This window comes from Carettochelys insculpta, chromosome 9 (assembly GCF_033958435.1).
Source record: "Carettochelys insculpta isolate YL-2023 chromosome 9, ASM3395843v1, whole genome shotgun sequence".
NCBI classification, from domain to species: Eukaryota; Metazoa; Chordata; order Testudines; family Carettochelyidae; genus Carettochelys; species Carettochelys insculpta.
Window position 1 is genome coordinate 54,434,929 of NC_134145.1, and position 15,954 is coordinate 54,450,882.

At 42.9% G+C, this 15,954-nt stretch overlaps 1 protein-coding gene across 3 annotated transcripts in view; it reads right to left on the minus strand.

The window, feature by feature from the left end:
- Positions 1-4,408: 4,408 nt before the first annotated feature.
- PLA2G4A (phospholipase A2 group IVA) overlaps positions 4,409-15,954 on the minus strand; it is a 125,498-nt gene continuing 113,952 nt past the window's right edge. For all 3 annotated transcript variants that reach the window (XM_075002883.1, XM_075002881.1, XM_075002882.1), the window contains exons 16-18: positions 14,519-14,714; positions 13,802-13,959; positions 4,409-8,243 (exon numbers count right to left, since the gene is read on the minus strand). In XM_075002883.1, coding sequence (XP_074858984.1) covers positions 8,112-8,243; positions 13,802-13,959; positions 14,519-14,714 — 486 coding nt within the window. In that variant the 3' untranslated portion in view covers positions 4,409-8,111. The remainder of the gene's footprint in view (positions 8,244-13,801; positions 13,960-14,518; positions 14,715-15,954) is intronic.

The following is a 15,954-nucleotide window of genomic DNA, read 5'->3' on the forward strand; positions in this document are numbered from 1 at the left end:
GCACAACGAAAAGTAAAGGACAGTGCAGTGTTTGAGGGTTAGTGTAGGCCACCTGAAACAATCAATGCCATAAACCAAATTTTATTTATGGTTTGTCATCTCATAACATAATAATGTGATAATATAAATCTTACAAGATATGACAACAATATATTTCAATAAAACATTTTGGGGTATCACTGAAGATACGTAACATAAAATAAAATATTACCATATTAATCAAAAGAAAAATATATTCAGGAAAGAAAAATATTACAATATAGAGGTGGTACCAGCTTCTTCTGGTTTTCAATCATTTGCTGAAAATGTTTAAATTATGCATCACTATGATAAATTCCCTTTATTTTCTCTATTAATTTAGGTACTAATTCAAACACAAATAAAACCTATTCTTCAGGAAAGAAAATGTTTCTCAATCTTCTAGTATCAAAAGTAAATTTAAGGAGAGATGATGCAATAGTTAAGAAAAAATCATTATAATTGCTTACTTCTTTGTGGTATTAAATTCTTAAGACAGTTAAAATGGTGCTATAATTCACAATAAAAGGAATTGCCACTGGATTAACAGCAATCTCTTTGAAAAATGAACAGCTGTTGTAAAAATTGTTTATTGTTAAAACTTCCAAAAAATTGGACTAGCTTTCATTTGGTCTTGCAAGTAGTGTTGCTCGTTGTGATTTTTTTTTTGTTTGTTTGTTTTAAATTTACAGAATGCCAAGTCTGGTGAAAACAGAGTGGACAACTAAAAAGATAAATGGTGGGGAGGGGTACTGCTGGTTGCAGTGAAGTCAACGGTCTTATCACTGACTTATGATTTTGCTCAAGAACCTTGGTTTGAAGAGCTTACAATCTGAGGCCATGCTTCTGTGACGACTTATCCATGTGTTTTAGGGTATATCTATGCTTACGGTGGGGACAACACGCCACTATCAATCTTCTGGGGATTAATTCTCTGTGATCCCTCTGGGCTTGGCTGTTTACCCTGGTACTGTACACTGATGCATGGAGTAAGGGATGTCGGCATGAGCTCAAAGATCCCTTATCTACACTAGGGAACAAAGTCCATTCTGATAAATCAATTCTAGCTATACTAATGGTGTGGCTAGAATTGTGTATCTGGGATCAACTTTGATCCCTAGCATAGATCAGGCTTTACTCTACTCGTAGCAGTATGTAAGTAATCTCTGTCAGGTAAATGGTAAGTGTCAAGCTTTTTGACATTTGGCTTATGAACATGAATCAAAGATGCTTTCGATAAAATGTCATATGACATAACACCTGCTGAATGTGTACATTCTATTTCAGTGCAGCTATCCTTCTCATATGCAAAGTCAGAAATATGAAATGTGGATCTGCTTTTAATTCTAAATGTGCTCATGAATGCCCTTAGTAATACTATAGGAATGTAATAGCTTGGTGACCAAGACAATGACCTGTGAATGGTTTTGTTTTTCCTGTAAGCCGAAACATGGTTAGTCCTACAAATGCATGAGGCTGAGCCACCTGATGCCAAAGCTCATTTTGAATCTTGTACTTTTCCACTGAAAGTGAGAAAAATTGGAGGTGAACACAAAGAATTCTCACTCAGGAATATAAAGGGGGAGACCAAATAACGAGGGAGTCACCAGACACCAAGAGAACCTCACTCAGCACTCAAGATGCCTGCTGAAAACATCTAAGACTTATGTGGGAAAAGACTGGGCACAAGTTAGGAGGCTACTCAGCTTGTGAAAGAGATAATTAAAACAACTGCTAGGGTCTGAATTTGCATGTAACACCCTTCTTAGTGTGTTATGATTAGCTGGAGTGTTTGGTTTATGTTGGCTTAGTAAAGTAGATCTGTTTTCACTTCCAATCATTTAAATCCTACCTTTTATACTTAATAAAAACTGCTATTTATTATCAAACGCAGTGCAAATAACTTACCCTGGAGAGTGGGGAAGTGACCCTGTGCATATCTCTTCCCTTGGTGGAGAGCATGAACTTATGAGCTTTGCCTGCATAATAAATTATGCAGAGTAACACTGACTTATTTGAGGTCTGGTTGTTTTGGGGGGTTAGGGTCTTGGGTGTTCTCAACAGCCTTATAGCTGAGCCTTCCCAGAAGTGAGGCCGTTCAGCATCTGTGTTATTCTGCTGTGGGCTGGTAACTCCAACTCTGTGTTTTGGCTGGGGGACGCCAGAGCTTCTGGCCCAGCAGGACAGGAGGGTGGGGAGCCCTAGAGGGCAGGTGATTAGCACATCAGGTGACTACTCAAAGAGGGCTCCTGTGATTCAACCTGTCACAGTTGGGTAAAGTTCTTGAACTCCAGCCTGGAAGGGTTACATCCGCTTCTCACGCACACGTCTGTTTTCTATGTTCTGTACACAATACGCAGCAAGCCCTCCCTGAACAAAGCTATCAATCCTCTACACTCTCCCATTTCAAATGCCACTTCTACTGTGACACCTCAGCCAACTAATGACTGCTGGGCTGAGAGGCAATCAGGAGAGAACTATCTGTAGCAGTAAACTAGACAGACTTTTATCTAATTCACATATACATAACTCATGTCCCCATAAGATCTGGCATCCTTATGGTCATCCTCCTTCCCTCCTCCCTGCGGCAACTGTTCCACACTTGCATTGCCTTGTTTAAAATCAGACTGTAAGCTTGTTAGGGCAGTGATCACATCTACCTGTGCATTTGCACAGTGCCCTGCACAATGGGATTTGATCCCAATGGGGGATGTCTGAGTGCCACCCAAATAATGTTAATAAATAACAATAAATCTACACAGAGAACCTTGTGTTTTCCCCTTCACTAACAACAGGGGCCTTACACTGTTAGAGGTTCTCTTCTCGGCAGGCACTTTGAGATACCGTCATCCTCACAAAAGCTTTTACACCTACTGGTAACTTTTCTGCCCTTCTGACAGCCCTACTTCAGTAGGTAAGATTTAGTGGGAGCTATGTGTATGTACCCCGGAGGATATAACTCTGTCCTAGGGATTTTATACTGTAAAAAACAAGTCAATTAAGTGCAAAGGATGGGTAGAGAATGTGGTACCCCACAGCCTGAGCTCAGGCCCATGGATTGGATGCTATCAGAGGGAGTGGCAATCTGAGGAGAATTTGTCACTTTATCTTGGAATTTTGTTCCTGCACATGGTTCTACAAGGTCAGTTCTTAGTTGCTGACCACATGGAGGCTCTTTCTGTGATAAACGTTCATTGCCCTATCTCTGAATTTCAATTTCAAAAGCACATAAAATCTGAACATCAAGTGCAGGCCATTTTTGCAAAAGGAAAAGAAATACTAGCAGAAAATAACTAGAGGATAATGCAACTGCTATTTTGAAATAATTTTGAAATAATGGTAGGCTCATTTCAAAATTGGTAAACCTCATTTTATGAGGAATAGTGCATATTTCTAAATAAGCCATCGTGGCTGTGGCCACACTTGGCCAAAACTTCAAAATGGCCATGCAAATGGCCATTTTGAAGGTTACTAATGAGGTGCTGAATTGAATATTGAATTTCGAAATAACATTGCTCCACACACAAAACTGTGCTACATTGCTACACACACAATATTGTTACACACAACATTGCTACACACACACACACAATATTGAACTGAATTTCGAAATAACATTGCTACACACACAAAACTCATTCCAAAATAGCACTTAGCTATTTCAAAATACAGCGTCTACATGCAGAGCCTATTTAGAAACAGAGACATTGGACACACTGGCTGTGTCTACACTAAGACAAAACTTCAAAATGGCCATGGCATTAGGACACTTCTGGCTGTGGTGCTTTGAAAGCGCCGCTTTCGAACACGCGCGGCTTGGCGTGGCTAAACAGAGGTTCTTTTCGAAAGAACCCCACACATTTCGAAATCCCCTCATTTTACTCAGCTGAACGGAATAAGGAGATTTTGAAATATGCAGGGTCCTTTCAAAAAGGGCCCCCATGTAGCCTCGCTGAGCCGCATGCATTCAAAAGCAATGCTTTTGAGGTGCCGCGGCCGGAAGCATCCTAACATTCAATTCAGCGCCTCATTAGCATTAGGATGCTTCCAGCCACGGCACCTCAAAAGCATCGCTTTCGAATGCACGCGGCTCAGCGAGGCTACATGGGGGCCCTTTTTGAAAGGACCCTGCATATTTCAAAATCTCCTTATTCCGTTCAGCTGAGTGAAATGAGGGGATTTCGAAATGTGTGGGGTTCTTTCGAAAAGGACCTCCGTTTAGCCACGCCGAGCTGTGCGTGTTCGAAAGTGGCGCTTTCAAAGCACTGCAGCCGGAAGTGTCCTAATGCCATAGCCATTTTAAAGTTTTGTCTTAGTGTAGACACAGCCAGTGTGTCCAATGTCTCTGTTTCTAAATAGGCTCTGCACATAGACGCTGTATTTTGAAATAGCTAAGTGCTATTTTGGAATGAGTTTTGTGTGTGTAGCAATGTTATTTCGAAATAAGCTATTTCAGAACAGCTCTTCTGGAATGGATCATTTTGAAATAAGGATGCTGTATAGACATACCCCCAGAGAATGCCTGACTTGAGAAGTTCAGCCTGTACAGAGAGACACATAGTCACCTAGAAATTTTTTATCCTTTTGCTTATTTTTGCTGTGAAAATCCATGCTCTCCGACATGCTAAAGTTGATTTCTGTTGCTGAAATAGGTATGTGAATCACTGAAAAGTTCTCAAGAGCCAACACTTACTGACATGAATCACATAAGACATGGGAGACAGCTTGAATGACTAGTTCTGGAAAACTGCAGTTATTTTTTATGAAAGTATTCAAAATTAAAATTAAAATGGTTTTTGGGGACAGATCTTCATCTAGAATGAATTAACATTTCTCCACTAAGGTCTGTGGTAAGTTCCATTAACTGAAGGTGAAACCAATAATCTTCAGTAAGAATATAAAATATTTTCTCCCCACTTATTATAAGAATCTCTTTTTTAAAAGGCATCACTATATTCTTTGTGAAAGAAAAACAATGTTTGAAATGTTCCCTGAGGGATCTAATATACTGGATTTTTGGCACAGTCAGTCTGGACAGAGTATAGTATTGATCGGTTATTCAAAAACCCTTCCAGCGAAGGGTTATCTATAAAGGAAGTCTTTTGGAAGGATCAACATTAGCCCATTAAGAGACAACTGCTGAGTAACTTTAGACATTAGAAAGCTGATACTGAATAAAGAGCCAATCCTGTTCACCCTGAAGTAATCTGCAATTTTACTCATGATATAAAGTGGAATGGTACTTGGGCATTAGCTTTTAACTTGAATATACCGATACACGAAATCTATGCCATTAATGTTTTATTGTGTTGAAGAAAGTCAATGCCTTTTCACAGGTGTGTAAAATTTATCAGACAAGGGTCCGTATAAGATTTAAGGAAACTGTAGGACAATGGTAACAGCCGTGATACAAACGGGGACCTTTCTCCTATGCAGCATCCCAGTGCCATTTTCAAATAAGTGAAAAGTGCACCATGGAAGGTGCCCATAGAAATGTTCTGATTTGCTAAGCGTGATTATCCTGTTTATATGTGGGCATCATCTTTTGTATTCAAAGATCTGAATGTTGGCTAAGTGCTGTGACCTTAATCCTTCTTGTATTGCATCCTCCAAACAAGACTTAAATTAGGGATAGAGAGATACGTGTTGATGGCCCATCAAGGAGAATCCATTGTCATGCAGGGCCATTGAAGAAATTCATCCCATCAGGATAACTCTGCCTGAGGATAATTCACATAGCAGGAGCCAATGGCTGCCCCCCTGTGATGCAGCAAAATATGTCCGGGCTTGTGATCTGCTCACGGGACCCTGGACTCCATCTTGGCCCAGTAACTTTTCACAAACAGCGACTGTGGGGTTTGTTTGTGGAAGTAAAATTCTAAGCAGATAACAGAGGATATTCAGCAAGAGTTACCACCCATTGATTATAGTCGACTGGTTGATCCTGGAGCCTCAGCCAGTCGATTGTGATCTCTAGGCCACTGACATCCAGCAGTTCAACAGAGCTCACATAAGGCTGCATGAACCCATGCAGCTCCCAGAAGCAGCCAGCTGCAGGCTCATCTCTGTGCTCTCCCTGGGAGGAGAGGGACAATATGTCCCCGCAAGCTGCCCACATCCAGTTTTCATTGGCCAGTTCCAGGACAATGGGACCTGTGAGGACAGTGCTGGGGACGACTGGTCAGAGTGCGGACACATGCCATCCCCTCTCTCCTAAAGGGGAGAACAGAGACAAGACTGCAGTGGGACACTTCTGGGAGCAGCACGGGACCACGGCAAGGCAGGCAGGTTGTCTGAGCACTGCTGGCTTATAGCTGCCTAAGCTAAACGCCTGCTGGCCCAGGCCTACACCTCACACCCCATTCTCTACCCTTCTCCCAGCCCTGACTCACCTCCCAGAACCAGCACCCCACAACTCCAGCTGCACCCCAGTCTGGAGCCTCTCCCAGAGCCAGTCTCCCTTCTCCACCCCATCCTGCAGCCTAACACTCTGCCCCAGCCTGAAGCCTCCTGCCAGAGCAAGCACCCCTGTCCTCCCCTCCCCCTGTTGTGTACCCAACACTCTGGCCCCAGTCTGGAGCCCCCTGCCACAGCCAGCACTCCATACCTCTTCCTGTACCCCAACACACTGCCCCAGCCCAGAGCCCCCACCTGCACCCAAACTCCTCCCCGACCTTGCATACCTCCTGAACCCAAACCCCTCGGCCTTGGCCCCGAGTCCACACCCTAGTGAAAGTGAGTGAGGGTGAGAGACAGCACGTGACAGAGGGAGAGGGATATTGAGTGAGTGTGACTTTAGGGAAGGAGCCGGGTAGATGCTGGGTTACCCTGTAATTTACAAAGTGATTTTAGGCATAGAAAGGTTGGAGCCCACTGACATACAGGAAGCTGAGAGAGCGCCATTTTGCCTTTTTCCTGGGCTAATTCCTTGGAATGCCGATTTACATCTAAAAGGAGTATCTTAACTATGAACTGAAGACTCTCCAATCATTTGGAAGTTACAAGACAGACTCCACAAGCTCGTAGTCAGTTCCACTACTGCTCCAAATCTGAAAGAAGAACTTCATAATTATTTGTGTGTGTGTCATCTATTAACCATTCATTATCCTCTTCTTTTATTATGAAATGGTTAGTTTGTTTACTAAGGGTTGGCTGACTTCATGGTATTTGGGTGAGATTTATATTGATTTGGACATGTTTCTGATCCTTTGGGATTAGTAAGAATCTCACATATGGTGAGATGGGTTTTCAACAACCCCTCACTATAGAATAACCATCATCCAGCATAGTCCGTCAAGCTCTTATATGGAACCTGCACAGAAAACATGAAAGAGGAAAACTTCAGGCAACATGGAGAAGATCTACTGAGACTGAAGCACAGTAACTGGGGTACTCCTGGAGTCAGCTAGAAGGTTTTTCTCAAGAGAGAAAGAAGTGGAGGAGACTTGTAGATGACCACTTGGAGTACAAATTGGGTTATAGTCAAAGAAGTTGTATAGACTGAGTTGACTGGCTGGGAGATAGAATGCCTAAAAGGAACTTCATTTGCCTTCTGGTTAACCAGTGTGGTACTGCAGAAGCTCCTTTGTTAATGGCTTGGTGAACCTAATTGTAGAATAAACCACCAGCACTGGGGCGAGGTGGGAGGCATATGCCCTACTTCTTGCAGGCTGTCCCAGATGTGACATTCCCAGGGTGGCCCTTTCAGGAACCCAGACACAACAATCACTGTAACAAACATTTAAGATGTCAAATATTGAGAGAAAATATTCCTGCAATTGGCAGAAGTTTTTTTTTTTAAAAATAGGAGCATTTTGAACTAAGTTACTTTGCACCCAAAACGCACACAATTCCATATTTTTTTAAGTAAAGAAATGGCTGTTCATGCTGGAATTTTGTAAGTGTTTGCAGACGTGAAACTAAGTGTAAAAAAGTACAAATCATAGTGAAACATAAAATTTCACACACAAGAAAGCTTTCCTCAGTTTCACATTGCTCCTTCACCTGAGCAATGATGTGTTGTAGCACATGTTCAGATCCAGTGGCACTGATTTAGCTAACTTCTGGAAGGAGTGGCACCTACAGTACATCTCCTATGTATGATTACGGCTTGGAGAGTTCTTGTTAAAATATTTTCTTGCTTCAATATTGCTGAGGGACACAGAGCAACGGGATGGATTCTCTCTTCTGTATTCAATGCTGTCCACAATCGCTTGTTTGATCACCTGCAAAGCAGACACACACAATGTATAACTTGGCAATTCTTAGAATTCACATGGACTGTGGCTGTTTAACTATGGCAAAAAAACACATCAGAATGTGTACCTGTTCCTCTTAATACAAAAAGCAAGCCAGCCTGGCATAGAAGAAAGGGCTTTGAAACAGATAAATAGTCTGCATGTTGAAAATTTTTAAAAAGGATCATTGCCCTCATTCCCAGAAGAAGGAATCCTACTTGCTTTCCCACCTCTTACTGTCAAATCAGTAACGTCTTTGTTGTTGTTGGCTTTTTTTCTTTAGTAATATCTAATAAATATACCTAATATCTAATAAACCACAGCCGTGTCTACACGTGCACGCTACTTCGAAGTAGCGGCACTAACTTCGAAATAGCACCCGTCACGGCTACACGCGTCGGGCGCTATTTCGAAGTTAACTTCGACGTTAGGCGGCGAGACGTCGAAGTCGCTATCCTCATCAGGAGATGGGGATAGCGCCCTACTTCGACGTTCAACGTCGAAGTAGGGACCGTGTAGTCATTGCGTGTCCCGCAACTTCGAAATAGTGGGGTCCGCCATGGCGGCCATCAGCTGAGGGGTTGAGAGACGCTCTCTCTCCAGCCCCTGTGGGGCTCTATGGTCACCGTGTGCAGCAGCCCTTAGCCCAGGGCTTCTGGCTGCTGCTGCTGCAGCTGGGAATCCATGCTGCAGGCACAGGGTCTGCAATCAGTTGTCGGCTCTGTGGATCTTGTGTTGTTTAGTGCAACTGTGTCTGGGAGGGGCCCTTTAAGGGAGCGGCTGGCTGTTGAGTCCGCCCTGTGACCCTGTCTGCAGCTGTGCCTGGCACCCTTATTTCGATGTGTGCTACTTTGGCGTGTAGACGTTCCCTCGCAGCGCCTATTTCGATGTGGTGCTGCGCAACGTCGAAGTTGAACATCGACGTTGCCAGCCCTGGAGGACGTGTAGACGTTATTCATCGAAATAGCCTATTTCGATGTTGCTACATCGAAATAAGCTACTTCAATGTAGGCTTCACATGTAGACGTAGCCCACAGGTGGCATCTGGAAAGACTGAAGAATTTTGAAGCAAGACGGCTTATAATATTGTAGTGTATTATGGATTATCCTAATACAGTGGCAGGTCTACCCTTTAATCATGGTAGCATCATGTGCACTACAAGACCTGATAAACACCAAGGAAATTTCTTATCTGGGGGCTCGAGCCTGATAACTGACGGTAACAGAAGTTTGTGTGTCCCTAGTACAAAGTCAACAACTGTTTAACCACAATTTAGTTCCTAGGTCATCCCACCTCTACCCTCATCACACTGAATGCCCCTTAAGTCTTTGGTCTGCTCTTTGATCAAAAATACAACAAACTCAACGGCTCTTAAGACTTAAGAGGAATAGGCAGGGTTGTCAGTAAAGAGCCATACATTTAAATCCCTCTCAGTGTAAAAAGCAAATGTATGTACATTTAGAGGAGCCACTTGCTACGAACCTGGAGAGGCAAAAATGCCAGTCTCTTTGCCTCTAAGCATTACTGAAAATTCAACATTCACTCTGCCCAAAACAGGAAGAACACAAGAGCAGCAGCTAAAAGAAAAAGAGACAGCAAGCTAAGTTCATCTACTCTGGTTTCATTTCATACTCCTTGGATCAGCTCCGTGGAGAAGGTGTGCCCTGCTGCTAACTGAATTAGTTGAAGAACCTTGTGAATTAATCATGCAAAACTTGATCATCATCTGTTTGCAGATTAGTGCTTCTGGTTGTTCAATTCTGCTATGTAGATAATCTTGTTATGAAATAATGTCCTAGGCCTTCTTTAAAAAATATATAGCACAGAAGAGGAGAGACTGTCTTTAAAAATGTTTATGTTCAAATCCGAATTCTTTGCTGCAGAAAGAAGAATAAAATATAGCCACTAGGTGGCACATTTTGATCATGTACTTATTACAAAGCCCTGACACTTGCCGGAGACAATATTTACAACTATTGAATGAAATCACTAGAACAAAAATATACCTGGGCCTTGTATCTAATGTTGTTTAAAGCAATGTAAATCAGATGTGATGAGTGAAGTAAATGGAATTATACTGCAATACCTAAAATTAGAATCTGGTCCCTATCTGATTCTGAGATATAAATCAAAGATTACAAGAATATTCAAATATAAAGGGCTACGTCTACACTAGCCCCAAACTTCAAAATGGCCATGCAAATGGCCATTTTGAAGTTTACTAATGAAGTGCTGAAATGCATATTCAGCGCTTCATTAGCATGCGAGCGGCCGCGGCGCTTCGAAATTGACGCGGCTCACCGCCGCGTGGCTCGTCCCGACGGGGCTCCTTTTCGAAAGGACCCCACCTACTTCAAAGTCCCCTTATTTCCACCTGCTCATGGACTAAGGGGACTTCGAAATTGACGCGGATCGCCGCCGCGCAGCTTGTCCCGACGGGGCTCCTTTTTGAAAGGACCCCGCCTACTTCAAAGTCCCCTTAGTCCATGAGCAGGTGGGAATAAGGGGACTTTGAAGTAGGCGGGGTCCTTTCGAAAAGGAGCCCCGTCGGGACGAGCCGCGCGGTGGTGAGCCGCGTCAATTTCGAAGCGCTGCGGCCGCTCGCATGCTAATGAAGCGCTGAATATGCATTTCAGCGCTTCATTAGTAAACTTCGAAATGGTCATTTGCGTGGCCATTTTGAAGTTTGGGGCTAGTGTAGACATGGCCAGGGTAACATTAAATCATCAAAATGGCTTCTGTTTTAAAATTTACTTTTGTTTCTTGAGCTCAAACTTAACAGGATTAATATTACATTTTTGGCAGAACAAATCAATCTCTGGAGTACTGACTCTGACCTCATTTAGCAAAGCGTTATTTAGGAATTATATAACTTATGTAGCAATTTTCATCCATAGAATTCAGATCACTTTACAAAGATGCAAATGTCACTATTTCCATTTTCAGATGAGAAAACTGGCCTAAAGCGGTGAAATCATTTGTTCAAAGTCACAAAGCAAGGTAGCAGAGCACAGTATACATCCCACAGACTAAACTCAGAAGCAACCATCTTCTAGTGAGATCATCTAGTCTGACTTCCTGCACACTGCAAGCTACAGGACCTCACCCACACACTTGCTTAATACACACAGTTATCCAAGTCCCCAAATCATGATTTAAAGATTTCAAATTACATAGAACCCACCATTTACTTTGGCTTAAACCAGCCAGTTACCTGTGCCCCCGCTGCAGAGGAAGGTGAAAAACCCAGGGTCTCTGCCAACCTCATCTGAGGGAAATTTCCTTTCTTTCCCCCCAAAATAAAGTGGTCCTGACCCTGAGCACTTCTGCAAGACACAACAGTCAGACACCTTTAGAACGTTCTGTCTAGTGCCCTTCACTGGTCAAGGGAGATATTTGCTACCAGCAGCCACAAATTGCCTGTGTGTCATTGCAGGGGATCTCATCATATCGTCCCCTTCATTATGCATCAAGCTCAGTCTTGAAACCAGTTAGAAGATTTGCCCCCTCGCTACTCCTCTTGGAAGGCTGTTCCTATTCTCTTAGGTCACTCTACCGAGTGGCTGCATCTGATTCCATGGGAAAACCTCAGATACTACAACGATGGAACAGTAAAAACAAAAAACTACATTAGACGTCGAGTATGAGTCCAAATTGGAATGAAGCCTGAACAAGCTCAAGAACCCAAACATGAAAAGCATTGTAGCTTTAGTTACACCGTACCTAACTCTTTTCTTATGGCAGGAAATTACCAGTACATTGAAACAGTCTTCATTTGATAGATAAAAGCAACAGCAGAATGACAAAAGAGGGACTAACTGACTAGGATCAGGGATGAGATTCGCCTTAATCACACCCATGAGGATCAAGGCTCTCCAGTACTGTGGCAAGCCTACAAGCCTCAACACTTTTCCCTTCCCACCACATGTGGCTGGAGACGAAAGTCCCTACATGGACAGCTCTGCGTGGAAAGGGACGGAAGACCCTCTGCATGTTGCCATTCCACAGCGCACACTCCTCCCCATCACTCCAGCTGGCGAGGAATTTGGCCAATGCGAGCGGTGGAGAATGGTGTCTGTGAGGACAGGGCAGCGCGGAGCCACCTGTGCCCCCAGGAGAAACACCAGATAAGTGCTCCAATCCTCTGTCCCCTCATGCACTCTCCTTCCTACTTAGACCCCACACCCCCACTTGTACACCCACTCCACTTCTGCACCCTACCTCCTGCCCAGACCTTGCTCCTGCACTGTACCACCCACCCACCCAGACTCCACATCCCTACCACTCCTACACTGTACCTCCTGTCCAGACCCTACAACCCCACTCTGCTCCTGCACCCTACCTCCCACCCAGACCCTGCAGCCCACTCTGCTTCTGCACTGCAGCCCCCACCCAGGTCCCACACCTCCAGTGCTACTCCACCGTACCTGCTGTTCAGACCCTACAGCCCCCACCTTGCTTCTGCATGGTCTTTCCTGCCCAGAATCCACACACCCAACCTCTACCTGCTACCCAGAAGCTTCCCCCCCATGCATATTAATCCCCTCATTTTTGGTCCCACCCCAAAGCCGAGCAGGGCCCCAAAAACCTACCAGCCCGAGGCACCCAAAAGAGTTAATCCAGCCAAAAAATGCTCCCCTTCCCTGGACTAGATAGTAATGGTGCTGAAAAGGATCTGGAACTGTAAATTCTAGATTAGGTTTCCAAGGGAGCCTGCGGAATCCCTATTCTTGAAGGTTTTAATTACAGGTTGGACAAACCTCCACCAGGGGTGGTTTACACATTAGCACAGGGGGCTGACTTCATAACTTCTCAAGATCCCTTCCAACACTATATTTCTAAAGTTCCCGAAACATTCATTGGCTGTTTCATTTCAAAGGAAAAGTGTATCTGTTATTTTAGCAGCATGATTATCTTGGAGATTACACAGTTACAGGAACAGGATATCATGAATAACTGTTTGTTCTGCAATTCTGGAATTCCAGACTTTAAGACCAGATGCTAAAAGAAAGGGCAAAATTCTCCTCTCCCTGACTCTCCCTGCCCATCTCATCCATCTCCTTTCCTGCTTTAGACAGGACCTTATCAGTGCACTAGCTGAACAGCTAAAAATAGAAGCAATTACTCTTCTCTCCCACCCTTCCCATGATGCAGAGGAAATAACTCCTCACGGTTCATACTTCTTTGTGCACGGGTATGCATTGTATGAAAGCTCACGTTCATAAAGAATTTATCCAGGAAAAGTTTAATTCAGAGTTTTGCATTTAGTGCCTCACCCAACTCCCATTCAGTGATATTTATTGTTCCCAACTTACTAGTGCATTATGTCAGAAAGAGAAATGCAGAACAGCATAGCTAACTGCATACACAACTCTCTTTTTGTGCGTGTTCGCACTATCCTTCACACAGGCAGGAAAAAATATTAAAGATTTTTTGCCAGTAAATGTAAGGATTTATACTCATCTCTAGTTAATCCCATCACTATCTGGACTCCCCACAGCATCCCTGAATTGGTGTAAATCAGACATCTTTCCCCTGTACATACATCTAAGTTATTCAGAGTGTTGAATTCCATTAAATCATGAAGCCTTTTGAAAGCTTCATTGGGGTACTGGAAATTGAAGGTAGAGAATGGCGTATTAGGATCATCAAAAATATCGAAGTCAGCAAAGTCCTTCTCTTCCTGAGTTTCTCTTGGAACACCTATGGAGACAACAAAAGGCAGAGGCAATATTTTATCACTTTGAAAATATAAAGGGAAAGTTTTAAGAGATGAAGTACAGGAAGAACCTCTCTCATCTGGCACCCTCAGAAACTGACCAGTGCAGGACAAGAGAATTTGCTGAATGACAGGAGGTCAATATCTTCTAGCACACTATGAACACTTACACTGCTTACTGAGTTCTTACAAGACACTTAGGGGTGAGTTACAAGTAAACAACAACACAGAACACAGAGAGCCAGGTCTGGTGGCTGTAAACAAACTTTATGAGACTTTGGCAAACTTGGCCAGACCCATGATAAGTGGTCATCCCTCTAAGTAAAATCATGCCAGACTATGGAGTTTGCCAGAGTGGAGAGTTCCGGATTAGAGAGTTTCAACCTGTATAACTTGCTTTTATACGGGGCTCTGGAAATTCTTGGCCATTAAGCAAAGATTGCTAGGTATTTCTGATAAAGCATTCAGAATGTAAGAACTGATACATTAATTTCTTTTTTCCTGGAACACCAAGATTTAGTGTCTCAGCTATTATGAAGTCACCTGGAGCTTTATACTCCCGGAAGTTGATGTTTGCCAGAACAAAATGGATGATGGTTGGACAGTCTTTCTCTGTTGCAGTATTCTTGGGTTTGAAAACATAGCACTCCTTCAGGCCCTCTCGATCAAATACATGTGGATCTATTTTTGGAAAAGGAAGGTTGTTCATTTTGGCCCATTTTTCAGCAAGCAATATTTCCTAAAAAGGAAGCAAAGTTTCAAATGTTTACAGTAGCCATCGCAACTGGAGACTTTCTATTGAGGGTCACAGAGATAAACAAAGGTAACCAATCTGGGAGCTATCTTACAAACCATTGCTTTCTGACATCAGGAGGAGCAATGGCATGAGTGAAGCTTTGCCAGATTGGGCTTGATGGCTAACACAAACAGTTTTTGGTTTGAAATGTAGGCTCTCCTTTAAAGCCTGAAACTCTTAGAGTGAAGTTCCAGTCTTAAAAGCATGTCTCCAAAATTGTTTTCTTATGCAACTCTGCTCCCCTGTTGTACAGAAACTTATATCTGTTTACCTTATTTTAAAATGACTTGTACCACTAACTCTTGCAGGGCAAACCAAGAAGGACCAAAATTGCATTCCACCTTTCATATCATTGTCAGAATTGACTAAAAAGCCAGTTATGCCTGTGTGAGTCCAATGAAAATAATGGGGCTGCATATTTGCCATTGAAGATGCTATTTGAAGGCAATGGGTTTGCACAACTGCAATCAAGAGCCTAGTTTGGCTCATGCAACCTTTATTACTAGTGATAATTCATCTTGACTGTCAAGTTATAAGTTTGTGTTGCTGACTGGTTAAAAAAAAAACCCACAAAATTTTATTTTTTATAGTGAGCATCACTTCTAGGAAACCAAAGAGATTTAATTAACACCGATCCACAAAATGCTACGTTTACAGAATTATTTCTCCAAGCAAATCTGCATTTGAAGTCAGAGAGAAGCAACCAAAATAATTTACAGACAATGACTCAAAAGCATAGACTGTGGGCATATTATGGGAGGGCAGGGAAGATCAGTCTATATTTAACCATGTGTTATCTAAATATAATCAAAGTGAAATAGGATTTTCCTTTGGGAAACCACTTTGGACATGTATGAAACTAGACGACACATATTTCAAGCCTGTTGCAAACAAAGGACAAATTGTGTATTACATAGGCACTGTGGGAAGTAAGTCAAACGGGAACTCCACAGCATGGACACATTACTGCAGAATTTGGCTGAAGTTCTTTTGGGCAGACTGAAAGAAGCTAGCAGAAAACTACTGTCAACAAAGTACAGCTGTTTGCTAGGTAAAGGTATGCCGGTATTCAATTACTCACGAGGTAATTCTGCACTACTCCATGTGCACCAAATTAATGAGCTGTGTATAGTTTTAATTTTTTGCACAAAGATAGCTTCTGCCGGAAAGTTGCTGCAGTTCC